This window comes from Macrobrachium nipponense, chromosome 10 (genome assembly GCF_015104395.2).
Source record: "Macrobrachium nipponense isolate FS-2020 chromosome 10, ASM1510439v2, whole genome shotgun sequence".
In the NCBI taxonomy this organism is placed as follows: domain Eukaryota; kingdom Metazoa; phylum Arthropoda; class Malacostraca; order Decapoda; family Palaemonidae; genus Macrobrachium; species Macrobrachium nipponense.
Window position 1 is genome coordinate 23854896 of NC_087204.1, and position 16834 is coordinate 23871729.

General features: G+C 41.4%; 1 protein-coding gene across 3 annotated transcripts; it reads right to left on the bottom strand.

Annotated features, from left to right (window-relative positions):
- Window positions 1-451: 451 nt before the first annotated feature.
- Window positions 452-16544, bottom strand: LOC135223480 (glutathione S-transferase C-terminal domain-containing protein homolog). Of its 3 annotated transcripts, none has more exons than XM_064261911.1 (5): window positions 16507-16544; window positions 3903-4045; window positions 3689-3782; window positions 3186-3339; window positions 452-2767 (listed from the first exon to the last, which is right to left on the bottom strand). In XM_064261911.1, exon 5 carries the CDS (start codon window positions 2752-2754, stop codon window positions 940-942), a length of 1815 nt encoding a protein of 604 aa, XP_064117981.1. In that variant the 5' UTR covers window positions 2755-2767; window positions 3186-3339; window positions 3689-3782; window positions 3903-4045; window positions 16507-16544; the 3' UTR covers window positions 452-939. The 3 variants fall into 3 exon arrangements, with proteins under 3 accessions (XP_064117981.1, XP_064117980.1, XP_064117982.1); XM_064261910.1 differs by having other exon boundaries at window positions 16430-16544; XM_064261912.1 differs by having other exon boundaries at window positions 16503-16540.
- Between the last annotated feature and the right edge of the window lie 290 nt (window positions 16545-16834).

Here is a 16834-nt window from a genome sequence, read left to right on the forward strand (position 1 = left end):
ATATAAGAAGAAAGAGCCTTATATTCATCTTCGTTCAAAACCTCACACTCTTGACACGCGTTACTAAACGAACATTCATTCCCCCTACATTTAACACAGAAAGTGTGAGGGTCAACCGCAGCTTTCGGTAACCTCACCTTACATCCATCGGTCAAACATACTCTAAACAAAACCGGAGTTTTGGAAACAGAATCAAAATCAGACATTCTACAGGAAAATCCAGCGCAAAGTCAATAACGGTCCACAATCAGCGTATGCCAAGCCAACATAGAGCGAATACGTCACCAAAATGTCCAAATCAATCTCCAGGCAAGCGAGAAATGAAGAATATATCGGAATGAACCGACAACAGTTGTTATCGCTTCAGCGACAGAAAAAAATCTGGCTGGAGAGATAGATTGGTTCATACGCACGCCACCCAGCGGCGGGTAAGGTAGACCACCTGACCTACCTGTCGCGTGTGCCGCGAGATTTGAAATTCTGTCGGAACGTCGGAGACTATAGCTAAGTATATATCTGGCAGGGAAGTTCATGTACAAAATTTTCTATTGCAGAATACAGCATAGAGATAAAGACTTACAAAAGGCAACAGACATAAAAGTATTATTGTATTGGGAAATGTACTTTGAATACAGCTGTGCATATTATGCATGGCAACTACAGCATTATGAAATTGTTTCAAATGAAATCTTTGGTGCTGAATACAGTACAGTAAAGCATATGTAAGCATAGGAATTTCAAACCTATAATCACTTCAAAATGTATGGTATAAACAAATAAATGCTTCAAAATCAATCAATCTCTTATTTCTTTCCAAACTGCTCTGGTGGTCAGTTAAATTACTTCATTTAACTTTTGTTTAAAATTATGTTCATGAATTTTTATTCCTCACCTAATGCAAGTAAATTCTCACTCCTATTTGGTATAGCAGTTAGTTAATTAATTTTCTAATACTCCTATGAGTAGATGGTTTTTTGGTGAACAAGTCTTTGGCTCCATTAGCACCAATTTTGTGGAATACCCCAGAGACTGAGCCAACAGCAGTCTATCATTATCAATATACCTCATACACAACTGGCCTTGTTCTGTCTTAGGGTTATTTTCATCATGAGTTTGATCTGAAGTATGTCCAAGAATCAGATATTCTTCTAATGCCAAGGGTATATCTCTGTATGTTTTGCTACGTGGGTACTCAAGAATGTGATTAGGTCGAACCCCACCATAACAGCAAGGACAGCAAACAAATTTAGCTCTTTGTTCAAAACACTTCTGCATAACAAGGTCTGTTGCAACTCCACATGCATGAAGACATACCCCAAGGTCAAATGTTCCCTGGAAATAGTCAAGATTACACTGAAGATATTCAACATTCTTCAGCTTCAATGCATCAACCCTTTGTTTGGCCCGTCTTAATGAATGGTCTTTGTTTTCAACTAAAAGGATTTTGCATGAGGGTAAAAGGTATGCCAATATAATTCCAACATGACCTCCACCAGCACAAAAATCAACAATTACATCACCCTCATTAACCAAGGACATGACAGCAGAGACAATATTATCTAATTGCTGACATTTTCTTTCAAGTCTAGATGGTGGTAACTGGCCCTCTTGGGGGCTAAGAGCCCCAGGATATTCAGACCAAGGTAATTTAATGCTGTCTCCAAGAGGATGATTGTCATATGATGGTTCAATACATGAAACACCCAAAATCTCTAATACTTTATCTATATCATCCTGGTGAGTGAAAGCCCTCCACCTAGGCTTGTATCTCTCTGGATCACTATTATACAGACTTTCTCTTTGAACTTCTGGGACAACAATTTCCAAGTTATGTTCTTGAAATGTATTATGGATATCAACTGTCTTCTGGAGTAAAGAGAGGGAAAGATTAACGTATTCATTCCCACATAATAGTCTATACCATTTCATAACCAAGGGACACATGTCATCAAGGTGAACATGGTTTTTCAACTTTGATATAATTATGTGAAAACATGTAAAGAGCATGACATCTGCCATTGTCATGTTCAAACCTTCAGCATACTCATGCTCCATCTCAGGTAATTCTGAGAGCTTCAGACTGAGCAACCTTTGCCTCTCTGCTCTGTCCTTAACAGTATCCCTGATATACTGCTGCTTTATTTTAAGACCATTGTGTAAAATAGGAGGAAACTGGAAATGGTTCTCATAACGAAGGATGTCCTTTGGTATGCATAGTTTCCCTTGTACAATGCTTTTATTATTATATACCTCTTTCAGAGTATTTACAACTTCAATTTCACAAAACTTTGTCCAAACACTTACTTCAGCGCAAGCCTGCATACAACCACCCCTAAAACCAAGAAGCTTTTTGCAGTAGTGTGTGGGGTATTTCTTAACAGTCTTGATTAACATAACTCTAAGAGAAGAACACAAACCTGCAACACACCAAGGCTCAGATGCCATTAGAATGACAGGCAAAACACAATCACGAACCACAGTAGGACATTCACTTAATTCTTTATAACTAATTGGAAAAGCAATGCATTCAGCATTAACAGGGAACCATAATTCCTTGACTGTTTCTTGTGATTCTGTTTTACACTCATCTGAAGACTGGGAGACATGTGCCTCTTTCTTATCTACTATTACCACACTAACAGCAGGGTTGCGACAGTACTGTAAAGTGAAGAGGGCAACAAGTGTTTCTGCAGGCACCAGTAAACTGCCATCTTCTTTACTGCCTACCAGGTAGAGAATATCTTGGTCCATCATTTTGTGCCTTCAGCTGTGAAGTGAAAACAACCCTACATATATGACCCATAAAACTTATATCTAGCAGTAAAACCACCTATGGCGTGACTGATTAGCAAATATATATTACAAATGTTAGTACGAATACTAATGTAAAAGAACATACTACTATTCCACCTATGCTAGTCAAACCACATGAGTAGCTGAGACAGAGACAGACGGAGAGAATCAAGAGCTACATAAATAATTCTTTTTCATACATTCTTTATATTCCAGGTTTGTAATCCTCCATGAAATAATACTATTTATTACTATAGAAACAAATGCATACATCTTACAGTTAATTTTGCATGCCAAAGGATGAATATAGGAGTGATCCATACATACACTCCTGAGGCTTCAGGGGTTCCCTATGGCAGATTCCTTTGATAAAAGTTTCTTATGCCACTTACTTGAAGTTAAGGTGCAATTTCTTGATTATATGACTGAAAGTGAAGCTTCTGATGAATCAGAGCTCTTGAGAGGCCAGCAATAACTCCGAATGTAGCAAAAACACTTTCAAATATCCAAAAATGTAACTCTTCCTGCCAAACGAACAAGTCACAGCTAAAGGTAAGAGAAAAAATATACATAAATCATTGAGCATTTTACACTATAAATGTCAATTTCCCAGTACCATACAAACTAGTCCCATTCGATGAATGAATGAAGTTTATGCTTGATCAATTCTCTTGGTAAAATCTTTTACAATTACTATTTCCTTTCTCATTAAATAGTTTGACTCATTAGTCTGGTTAACTGCTTTCCTATAATAATAATCTTTAAGATGAGATAAAATATCACTATTAAGAAGACCAATTCCAAATTCTTAAAGATATTACCAAAAAGGAAAGACAGCTACGCTAAGAGAAAATAAGCAAGAGGAAAGAGAGCTAGGCTTAGAGGGCAGTCTTACCTTTGATATGATTCACCAGTAAAATAACACCGCAACTTCTGTCTGTATCCAGTTATTTGACATACAGCTGGTGCCACATAAGTTTTCTCAGGAACTGCAAGTAAAAATCAAATTAAAATGATGGTAAACACTAAGTATAGTATGCTGTGCACAAAATCAAAATAACACTTACAAAAATATCTGCATAATCATGAATTTTTTTTTTCTAACTTACCTGAACAGAGCTGACAGTCGTCCAAAATTTCATAATCTTCATCAACCCAGCATAGGTCACGACTGTCAATCTGGGACAGAATATCCTCTATGTCTTCCTTCTGAGTCAATGAATTCTCAAGTATTAAGAGGAGAAGAGTGATCCTGAAGGAGAAGAAAATGTGGCTGATTAATACAACAATGAAAACATTGGCTTACATTCTGTACCAATACAGTGCTGTACATTGTTAGATCAAAATAATACAGTACATCACTGTAACAGATGAATCATTTTGAGCTTACAGAATTTAACTTGGCAAATATTTTTGAACATGGTAAATGATCAACTGTGAAGCATGTAGTATAATGAAACAAAAAATGCATGCAAATTAAATGTACATGTTATTAACCCAATTACGTTCTCTCAAGCTAGGAAGTAAATGGATAAATCTTACTCTAAGTGACAATTACGTAATTGAGATATTGATCTATGCTAAAAACTAGTTCTACACAACTACTAAACTACATTTTAAAAATATGTATGTAAAAAATCTACATCAGTCATTACAGAAAGAGCACTTCATTAGAAGAAGGATATGAAAAAGGCACAGTACTAGACAGCTTAGTGGCTGTAAGCCTACAATACTTCCATAATACATACATGTCTACGTTGAGCTTTTTTAGAATTTCAAACTCTCTAATTACCACTGTTTCTATTATTTTCTAACTTAAGAAGTATTTAATCGATTGAGATAAAAAGTAATACCATTGTTTTCATTCTGCAACAGAGCTTGATTTAAGCATTACAAAGAAAACATTTTCTAATAATATAATAACAGTGCGAAACTACCAAAAGATGATCTAAATGAATGAAAGGCTAACTAAGAATAGGTTACGATTTTATGGTGTGTAGGAGAGCAGATCACCAACAGATTATGCGTATATAGCTACTGATTTCATAAGCAATCTTGGTAGAAGTTCTGTTAAACTAAGCAAAGAATGCTAACAATACACGACACATTTGAAACTTTACTTTTGTAAGAAACTACAGAAAATATATTTTACATGCTGGGATGTCTATGAGTCAACAAATATTACAAGTGCAAGGAACTAAAGGATAATATGAACCTAATATTCCTGATAATTAATGATATAATCCCTTAAATGTATTGACCAATTATGCATTACTGTTCAATAGGTGAATTCACATCTATACCAAATGATCAAAGCAATTATGTCTTGCATTAGTAGCCCTTTGTTGACGGGTCTTAGCCTAATGTAAATTAGTTGCTGTTGAATAACGTATGCTAAAATAACTAAGTTCAAACTCTTATTACAATCTATGCAAGCAACTTATCATACAAGTGACAAGCGTCAAAGCAGGCTAGATTACAAAATAAAGTTAGACTACACAGGTTCGATTAGCCATGGTTTTGTTAGACTAGATTGGAACTGCTGTTAAATAACTCATATGTTCTATGCTACTCAGTGAAAAAAACTTTAAAGCCAACCTCCTAAATGAGCAACAAAATTCTGCGCCAGTAGGCTAAGGCACAGGGTAAATAAACTGGATAGCTTACCCAAACAGAAACATGGGAATTGCCAGTTGCTATTATGGAGCAGCTTATGTTTGCAGCATCCTTCAAGTTACATGACTCTGGGTATTCTAATGGTAGATAACAACTCCCACTCGATAAGGGCATTGCATTCTAAGTCAGGTTAGGCTAGGGCAGAATACTATCTACCCTTTTCAATTGGTCACAGTTGCTCTGATTGCAGCCTGAGGTGGCATTCGCAAGGCTACACAGCAACCCATACATAGTATGTAGACCATTGATTTATCAATGGTTCCTCACATAAATTAAAAACCTTCGAAAGACTCAGAAAACTGAAGACTACTACTACAGCCTGGCTCTTGCCAGTCACTGGCCAGAACATTTAACACCTTGGTATTTCTACAGAAGCAGTCCACACGGAATTGGGGCGTCCAATGTATTTCGCCGTGTTTAGTACTGGCCCCTGGGGGGTTAATTACAGTCGTCCGAATAAATATTACTTAAAATTCTTGTTCAGTACGTAAAACTGCAAAGAAAAACCGCAACTGCCATAGTCTAGGCCGCCGCGGTTAAGTACCCTAGATCTACCAACACCTTTTTTGTTCATGTTTACCTTTATGGTATTTACCTTACCATGTTTTGCTTGCATTTTTACAATCACCCCCATGGGACTACGTAGTACTAAACATGATGCCTGTTTTGCATGTAAAGTGGTACCGTAGTTACCAAAAAACTGAGAGGTGTGATAATAGTCTCCAGTTTTACCTAAAAATCATTCATACAGACTAGATTCAGACTAGCTACCTAGCCTACCCCTTGGATCAACATCCTAACTAGGTATGATATGACTTCTTTTACTTAGCTACCACAAAGCAAAGGTGTCCTAGACTACCTATTAATTAACATTTCCTGTTATTATGCATTTTCAATGGGGAGAACCCTTGCTATCCAGATAGCCAACGAGTATCTATACTAGGTAGTAGATACCTAGTAGCTAGGATTAGTTTTTGTTGGATTGGTTTAAAAGCTTGATATTCAGCACAATCATCCAATCTTACAGAGATTCCTAATTATTTAGGTAATTCTACAGAATTGTTCCGCACGGACTGCAAGGAACATAACCGCGGATACGACATCCATACGAAATACATTGGATACGAGCGTCCAATGTATTTCGCTGTGTTTAGTACTGGCCCCCTGGGGTTAGGCTAATTACAGTTGTCCGAGTAAATATTACTTAAAATTCTTGTTCAGGAGGTAAAACTGCATAGAAATCCGCAACTGCCATAGTCTAGGCCGCCGCGGAATAGCTAGGGTAAAAAATCACGGACGATCCACCATCGTCACGCTGGATGGGTCTTATTCACTCGATATTTAATTGGTGAAACACGAATACAATTATAACTCTAAGCATACCATTCAAAAGATTGAAGTTTCGTCAACATAATGTGATATATGAAAGCCCCATACGAACTAAAATAAGCAAGTGACGCTCTTCGTAAAATATGTTTTCAAGGCAGTTTTGAAATCCAATATGGCGGCTATCGTGTGGATGGACGGGTCTGTTCATAGATGGACACCATCTTTCCCAGCCTTCCCAGCACTCATAAGAACAATGTTAGCATATATATGTAGCGTTTCTTGATCTTACTCAAGATTGCAGTTATAATCAGCACAATAAAACAACATTTTGTTGCTTATACGTATTAGTGAAAGTATGAAACTTGTTATTCCCGGGGTCATGGTTTGAACTGAATTCATTTTTACCTTGTAATCGGTGGTTTTTATCCTTACTGCCATCACAACTGAAACTCCACAGTGTGCTTATTTGATTGAATATTATACACATTTTGGTCTTGATTCACTCCACATTGCACTTGAACCACGTTGCTGTTCCTGGTTCCTAAGCGCGCACTCCACAAACACAGTTACCAGAAGCAGACGACGACACTGCAAAGTTTTATTCCCTTAATTGTTTACTTTACTCATTAAGTTCAACTTTGCTTTGTTATTTCAAAATGTTTATTTAATTCCTGTCTATTACCCCTTTTTTGCAACCAAATTACCCCGAAAAATTACAGTTGTTTCTAAAGTAGATACAATCCAACGTTTCTAACCTTGCCGTACATCTGGCTGCCGAAAACCATAGCGGAGCAGACTACGGATAAGTGGATTATGTTTTTTTTTTTTTTTTGCTAGCACTATTCATTGATTTAAGTCTATATTAGTATTTTGATTTTTTAAAATAACTGTATGCCAGAAATAAATGTAACCTTTAATGTTTGCATGCTAAGAATGGCAAAATCATCGTTGGCACACTAGTGGAGCTTCACACATACGCCGATGCATTATTATAAACTGTTTCCATGAATTCTAGTTGTCATAGTAATGCAACAATGATAAAATTGCTTTAATATTTATGTATATATACTTTCAATACATATGCTGATTTCACAAATTTCCACGTTTTGTGTAAGTCTTATACCCAGTTTGGAGGGTGAAAACATGATATTGTTATTTTACAATAAAGTTTTGTACATACTTACCTGGCAGACATATACTTAGCTTACGTCTCTGACGTCACGACAGAATTCAAAACTCGCGGCTAACGCGACAGGTAGGTCAGGTGATCTACCTTACCCGCCGCTGGGAAGCGGGTGTAAGAACCAACATACCTTTCTTGCCAGATTTTTTCTCTCTTATACCAGTCTCCTGAGGGGAGGCTGGGCGGGCCATCAATCGTATATGTCTGCCAGGTAAGTATGTACAAAACTTTATTGTAAAATAACAATATCATTTTGTACATGAACTTTCCTGTCAGACATATACTTAGCTGATTGACACCCTTGGTGGTGGAGGGTACAAGACAGAAAATAACGAAAGAAAAGGTAAACAACACCTGTTGTAGGATAAAAATAACCTTGGTTCTTACCTGTTTAGGCTGAAGACTTCATAGATACTGTCTATTAGTCTGCATAGCCATAAGAGCTACAGCGAGGGCGTGACCTACAGCTGAAAAGACTCTTTGGGTCTACTAACGGGATTTGATATCCGCTTACTTAGTAGAATCCAAGTCGGATCATGTCAATGGGGGTTCGCCCTCTTCTATGACAGAACCTGTCCACTACCAACGCAGGGAGCTTCAAACCAAATCCGATCACCTAACCAAACTAAAGTTATTAGTATTACGAAACGAAAAAAGATGCCTACCTGCATCATTTTTCATACAACCATAAGAACTCAATTAACAAAAACAAGGGAAAAAACTACTAAGGATATGTTCCAGCTCCCTGCCCCAGCACCGAATCCGCCGATACGTACGGGCCTAACGCGAAGCACTCGTCATACGTAATACTGACGTCTTTTAGGTAGTGGTTGGCGAATACTGAATTACATCTCCAGAATGTAGTTTTCATCAGATTCTGAAGAGACATATTCTTCTTAAAGGCCAAGGAAGTGGCAATTGCTCTCACTTCATGAGCCTTGACTTTTAGGAGCTTGAAATGTTCTTCATTACAAGATCTATGTGCTTCTTTCACAACACTTCTAATGAAGAAAGACAGCGCATTTTTCGACAATGGTCTGCTGGGGTCCTTTACAGAGCACCAATAGTCTGTCCTCAATGCCCTTAAGGGTTTTCTTCTTCTGAAGGTAGTATTTTAAACTCCTAACAGGGCAAAGAGTTCTTTCAGGTTCTTCCCCTACTAGGGCAGATAAACCACGAACCTCAAAGTTCCTTGGCCAAGGATTTGAGGGGTTCTCATTCTTTGCTAAAAACGAAGGAAGGAAGGAACAAACCACGGAATCTCCTTTGAAACCTACCCTTCCTTCTAGGGCATGATCTCACTAACCCTTTTAGCGGATGCTAAAGCCATGAGAAAGAGAGCTTTCCTCGTAAGATCTTTGAAGGAGGCTAAATGTGGTGGTTCAAACCTAGAGGACCTCAGGAAACGAAGAACCACGTCCAGATTCCAACTTGGAACTTCGTTCGAAGTTTTCTTGGAAGTTTCAAAAGATCTTAATAGATCATGAAGATCTTTGTTATTCGAAAGATCTAAATTCCTATGTCTGAACACAGCAGCCAGCATGCTTCGGTATCCTTTGATAGTAGATACTGCCAAACCGCATTTTTCTCTGAGGAAAACTAGGAAATCTGCTATCTGAGTCACAGAGGTACTGGAAGAGGAAAACTTCTGGTTCCTGCACCACCGGCGAAAGACGTCCCACTTCGACTGGTAGACTTTAAGGGTCGAAGGTCTTCTAGCTGAGGCGATAGTCTTAGCAGTTTTGTCGAAAACGAAAACCCTTCGCTCTGACAAGACTTTTGACAGTCGAAAGCCAGTCAGATTGAGAGCGGGGAGGTTTCTGTGATACCTGTCGAAGTGGGGTTGTTTGAGCAAATCTTGTCTTTGTGGAAGTGCTCTTGGAAAGTCCACCAACCATTCCAGTACCTCTGTGAACCAATCTTGGGCGGGCCAGAACGGAGCTACTAGCGTCATTCTTGTCATCTCCGAGATAGCAAATTTCTTGAGGGTTTGTCCCAGTACTTTGAAGGGGGAAAGGCGTAGACGTCTAGACCTGTCCAATCTAGGAGAAACGCATCCACTGATACTGCTCCTGGGTCTGAGATCGGGGAGCAGTAAAGTTCGATTCTTGCGTTCCTTGCTGTTGCAAAGAGATCGATGTGAGGTCTGCCCCATCTTCTCCACAGGTCTTGGCATACCTCTGAGTGGAGGGTCCACTCGGAAGGCAGGAGTTGATTCTTCCTGCTCAGGAGATCGGCCCTGACGTTCCTTTCTCCCTGTACGAATCTGGTGAGAAGACTGATCTTCCTTGTTTGAGACCACAGCAGAAGATCCCTTGCTGTTTCGTACAGGGAGAAGGAGTGCGTCCCCCCCTGTTTTTTGATGTACGCCAAGGCTGTTGTGTTGTCCGAATTGACCTGCACTACTGCATTTCGGACGTGGGGCTCGAAGGCTTTCAATGCCATCCAGACTGCCATCAACTCTTTCTTGTTGATGTGCCAGGACACCTGATCCCCCTTCCAGGTGCCTGACACTTCTCTTGTCCCGAGCGTCGCTCCCCAACCTGCTTCCGATGCATCGGAAAACAACACATGGCTGGGGTTCGGCATATAGAGAGACATTCCTTCCACAAAACGAAGTGGGTTGTTCCACCACCGAAGGTCTCTCTTGATTTCCCTTGAGATCTTGAAGGAGAACTCCAGATCTAGGGAGAGACGCCTCCAGAACTGTAGAGGCCTGAGATGCAACCTTCCTAGAGAAACGAATTGCTCCAACGAGGAGAGTGTCCCCAGCAGACTCATCCACTCCCTCGCTGTGCATGCTATTTCTCTAGGAAGGTCGTTATTTTCTCGTAGCAACGAGCTATCCTCTCTGGCGACGGAAAAGCCCGAAAAGCCAGAGAAGCTATCCGCCGAATCCCCAGATAGATCCGCTCTTGACTGGGGATTAATTTGAGACTTCTGGAAGTTCACCAGAAGTCCCAGAGAACTTGCCAATGTAAGGGTCTTTTGAAGGTCCTCCAGACATCTTTCTTGAGACTCTGCTCTGATTAGCCAGTCGTCGAGATAAAGCGACACCCTCACTCCCTCCAAATGTAGCCACTGCGCCACGTTTTTCATTAACCCCGTGAAAACTTGGGGTGCAGTCGATAGACCGAAGCACAAGGCCTTGAATTGGAAGATGTTTCCTCCCATCATGAATCGTAGATACTTCCGTGAAGAAGGATGGATCGGTACATGAAAGTAAGCGTCCTGAAGGTCTAGAGACACCATCCAGTCCCTTGGACGAAGAGCCGCTAACACTGAGGAAGTTGTCTCCATGGCAAACTTCCTCTTTTCCACAAAGACGTTCAGGGCGCTTACATCCAAAACCGGTCTCCATCCTCCTGAGTTCTTCGGAACTAGGAATAGTCTGTTGTAAAAGCCCGCAGAGCGGGGATCTTCCACTAGTTCTATAGCCTCCTTCTCTAGCATGAGATCTACTGCTAGAGAAAGGGCTTGATTCATGATGGGGTCCTTGTACTTGGCCACCAACTCCCTCGGAGTTGTCGTCAATGGTGGTCTTGACGAGAAGGGAATGAGGTATCCTTTGCTGACAATCGATAGGGACCAATTGTCTGCCCCTTTGTGGCCCAGACGTCGGCAAATTTCAGTAGTCTGGCACCACTGATGTCTGGAGTCCTTGATCGCTATTTCTTCCCTCTGACTGACCTAGAGAAGGTTTTACCTCTCTTAAAAGGTCTAGTTCCTCTGGTTGAAGAACCTCTGACAGCGGGTCCTCCTCGAAAGGGCTCCTGCCTCAGAGGAGTCTCTTTCTTGGCCTTGGGTTGGAAGACAGAGCGAGGTTTCCTGGCCGCCTGGGCTAACATGTCCTGAGTAGCCTTAGCTGAAAGGGCACTCGAGACATCTTGAATAATTTTCTTGGGGAACAGAAGAGGAGAGAGTTGAGCATACATAAGCGAGGCCCTTTGTGCATGTGAAACTGCCTTAGTGAGAAACGAACAGTAGACAGACCGCTTCTTAATAACTCCAGCTCCAAACAGTGAGGAGACTTCACTCGATCCGTCTCTCACTGCTTTGTCCATGCAAGTGAGGACGCAGTTAAGATCTTCAGGAGACAGAGAATCAGGGGTCTGGGTCTTATTAGCCAGAACTCCTAAAGACCAATCAAGGAAGTTGAAAACTTCCAGGACTAAGGAACATTCCCTTCAGTAGGTGGTCAAGTTCATTCATCCCCCATGTAGTCTTGGCGGACAAGAGGGCGGAACGACGAGCAGAATCCACCAATGAAGAGAAGTCCGAGTCCGCAGACGAAGGGAGAGCGAGGCCTAAAGGTTCGCCCGATTCGTACCAAAATCCCAATCTGCCAGTTCAGTTTAGACGGAGGGAAAGAAAAAACCGTCTTCCCTTTCTCTTCCTTAGAAAGGAGCCATTCCCCAAAACCTCTAAGCGCCTTCTTCATGGAAACAGTAGGTTTCATCCTTACACAAGGCGAAACCTTCGACGTCTTCGAAGTGGAGAATAACGAAAGAGGAGAAGGGGGAGCCACAGGAGAAAGGATATCTCCGAACTCTTGCAGGAGCAAATCTGTCAGCCTCTTATAGGAGGAAACAGAGGAGTCTTTTGGTCCTTCTTCTTCTGAGTCCTGTTCTTCCTGAGCTGAAGAACCCTCATGATCCTTAGAGGCGCGACTATTCTTAAAGGAGTCTCTAGAGGAAGTAAGACTTATACGTCTTGGAGACAACGCTTCAGAAACGTGTCTACTTGCAACATCCTTCTTGTCTGGAGGAGTGCGTTTCCCAGATTCTTGGAGCCTAACAGGAGTAAGGCGGCTGTCAGGAGCAGAGCGCCTGTTTGAAGAAGAACTTCTATCAGGCTCTTGGCGCCTATCCAAAGGAGAGCGGCTACCAGGCGAACAGCGCCTGCCATACGAGAAGCGGCTACCAGGCTCTTGGCGCCTGAACCGAGGCGAGAGGATCTCTGGCGACGAGCGCCTACTAGGTGAGCGCCTACAAGGGGAGAAGCGCCTGCTAGGATCTCGGCGCCTGACTCGAGGAGAGTGAAAGTCAGGAGAAGAGCGCCTGCCAGGAGAAACGCGCCTAACAAGCTCTTGACGCCTGTCCAGCGATGAGCGCCTGTCCGAATTAGGGCGCTTGTCAACAGGAGAGTGGAGGCGAGACGAGGAGCGGCTACGAGGCGAGTAGCGCCTACTAGGCTCTTGGCGCCTGTCAAGGGGAGCGATCCTGTCTCGAGAAGAGCGTCTGTTGGGTGAAGATCTCCTACGAGCAGTTTGCTCCTTGTCCGAAGGAGAAACTTGTCTGTCAGGCGAATGGCGCTTGGACGCAGAAGGGATCTTGTCCGAAGCAGAAAGTCTCCTGCGAGAATCCGAACGCACAGGTGAGCGCGCCGCTTCCGTCGAATAGCGAGAGTCAGGAGAGGGGAGCCTGGATTTCTTTACAGGAAGCGAGACGTCCTTCCTACGACGAGACGACACGCTAAGAGAGCCAGCCAGAGCCGAAATCTGCGCCTGCAGGTTAGCCAACACCCTTGCAGGAGAATTCACAAACTCTTGAACAGGTGACGAGGCTCGATCTCTGCTCGGGGAACGATACTCCCGAGATCTCTTACGTTTCTTCGCTTCCACCTCAGGCTCTTCCGAAAAAATTTCAGGGCTGGATGGACTGGCGCAGGGAGCGTTCCAGGCTCTCTTCGAAGGGCGCGAGGCTTCCGAAGAGCTCCATCCTCGTTTAGGCGAAGGCGAAGGCGAAGGCGAAGACGAGAAGCATTGGCGCAATATTTCTCTCTTGGAGCGATCCAAGGTAGCCTGGGAACGATCAACAGGAGCTACCGAGGGGACGCCTGACCGGTGGGGATGCTCCCTAACCTTCCTGCGGCTTTCGACTTTCCTCCTCCACTGGGACTGGGAGTCTGGAAGAGGTCTAGGCCTGGAAGCATTAGGGAGCCGATCAGACGCACCCTCCACTGCACTGGGTTCACTGCACAAATCACTATTGGAATCACTCTTACCTTCTAATTGTTTGATTTTCCTCTCCATACTGCGAATGGTGGCTTTCATGGAGGCCACTTCCGAAGGCGCATCTTCGGCTTCGGTGCAGGGAGCAGGAGCTGAAACTGACAAAGGAGCTACTTCTAAAATAGGATTATCTATATCCAACTCGCTAATACGAGATCTACTACTGCTCCTAGAAGAAGCTTTCCTAACTTTATCCTTTTCAAGCTTCCTCAAGTAGGAAGACAAAGATTTCCATTCATCCTCATTCAGCTTTTCACATTCATTACAAGGATTATTAAAGGTGCATTCATTCCCTCTACACTTCAAACATACCGTGTGAGGGTCTACCGCAGCTTTCGGTAGCCTCACCTTACACTCAGTCATACAACAAACTCTAAACATAGCAGTTTTCTTAGTATCAACATCAGACATCATGAATCCAAGAAAAATCCAAAGAAAAGTCAAATAACTGTCCACAAATCGCGAATGCCAAGCCAAAAGATCGGGTACTTCACCAAAAGTCCGTAGAAACAATCCAGGGCGAAAACGAGAAAAGAATCCAACTGTCAAGAGGTACCGACAACAGGTGTGGTCGACACCGACGACAGAAAAAATCTGGCAAGAAAGGTATGTTGTTTCTTACACCCGCTTCCCAAAGCGGCGGTAAGGTAGATCACCTGACCTACCTGTCGCGTTAGCCGCGAGTTTTGAATTCTGTCGTGAACGTCAGAGACGTTAAGCTAAGTATATGTCTGACAGGAAAGTTCATGTACAAAAATACCAATTGGCAACAGAGAAAGAGAGAGAAAGGAAGGCGAAGGAAGGAAGGACAGGGGTGGGGGGGAGGGTAGGTGGAGCTTTTTACGCGTGTTCGTATCCATTTCTGGTTAATGGAGTTTTTGTCTCTTGATACAAGGACAAGTGTCGTTATTCTTTACGATTAGTGATTCACAATACCCTTATAAATTACGGCACTGGGTGTAATGCACTATAGCAAAATCTCGTTCTGATACGAGTGTTCGTTACAGAAATATTGCCAAAAAACATGCTTGCACTGTCTCTGAAACCCATAGTAGGTATGCTGCTTAGTTGTCAATCAAGTTTCTTGTAATCAAGTATTTTTTACAAGCTAGCTATTGTATAAATTTGCATTTTTCTCAATCAAAACATATGCCCCTCGATGCCAACTTTCCTCTTTTAACGACTTTCTGGTCATTGCAAATTCGGCCCCATTAATTTCTTATGGTGCGAAAACAGACAGAGGCCCGGGGACCGAAAGCGACTGCATCACACTACGGTGGTAATCCGGCAGTAAAACATCTTCATATATCCAAAAATTAATAATAAAGATATATATGTGCATTACAATTATAACAATTACATGAATAGCTGATAACAATTTGCATGAATAACTGGTAAACTGTTCTGTAAGAAAGTTGAGTATAGCAATTATTTACAATAGGTACGAAAGTCAAGATGTCGTGACGTCATAATACAGGACTTAAAAGAATGTTTTAATTCCGAAAAATAATTACTTAAATTTGATTCAGAATCGGGTTACTTTTTCAATAACGAATATTTTCAAATTAATCATCATAAATAATATGTAAAACAGTATTGATGTTTTACTATTTATTTAAAAAATTATCTAGGGCACGCTTCGTCGTCTTCTTCTACCAAAACAGTTGTTTACTTAAAAACGTTGTGGTTAGGGACCGTGTTCCGATTGTTGTGATGAAAGTGGCCCAGCGTCTGTGGGTACAAGTGGTGTGCGGATTTATCACAGGAAATGGGAAGTTTGTTGACACAAGTGACTCTGTAAACATCGAGGTGGCGTCAATCATCTAAAATATTGAAGTGTAAGTAAAAATTTCGAAAGAGTTTTGGTGAGATGTGCACTGCTTTGGACACCCTTTTCCCTACCCTCTGTTTAATGCTTTAAATTGGCCTTAATTTCTAACTTCGGAAAAAATACTTACTATTTCGAAAGGGGAGTAAAGGTCTTTAGCTCTGTTTCTCACCAACAACAAGACGCGACTGATGCCCATCTCCGGTGTCAGGACGCGTTATAAGTACTTTTTCAGAGGGCGACATGCTATGATTGCCGTCGAGTTGATCCAAGCCATGCGGTGTTTTACCCTAGTACCCTAGACCTACCATTATTTATTCTAGGCTCTCCATTATAGTCATAATCAAGCACAAAATGGGAGACATTTCTCTAGCCTCTCATTACGACAAAACCTACTACGACAGTCTGTGCAAGTTGGTCCTAATGACCGACACCTAGATATAGTAGTAGGTAGTAGGTAGCTAGTAGGAAGTAGTAGGTAGGTAGGCTAGTATCTACGTAGTACCTACCTAACTAGGTAGGTTCTAGAGTACACATAAAACAACACCAAATTACAGTCGCTGACCACAGATAACATATTCCCTAACCCAAATCGACATCTACGTACATAATCAAAAACGAAATGAAAGCAAACAAGCCAAAAGGCGTAAATCTTCTCCTCCTAATCATACTAATCTCACATGCCTCCTGTAGTAGTCAACTTCAAAATGTAAACAATGTAGACGATACTGGAAACGTTTTCTACAGGTACGATTCGATTATCCTGTCGTATGATTTAATTTATGTCAATTCGTTTTTATGTTTATATTTAAAGTATTCTAATGAATTTATAAAGTGATATAGTAAATATTTGTATATATTTTCTTATAATTTTTATTATAGTGTTGTATTGGATACTATCATAGCATAGAGAACGTGTTTATATGTGACCACATAGACGGAGATAAATTGTTTCCGTGATGATTTTAGAATTCCCTTAGATAGAATTTAATGGCATAATTAATTGGATAAA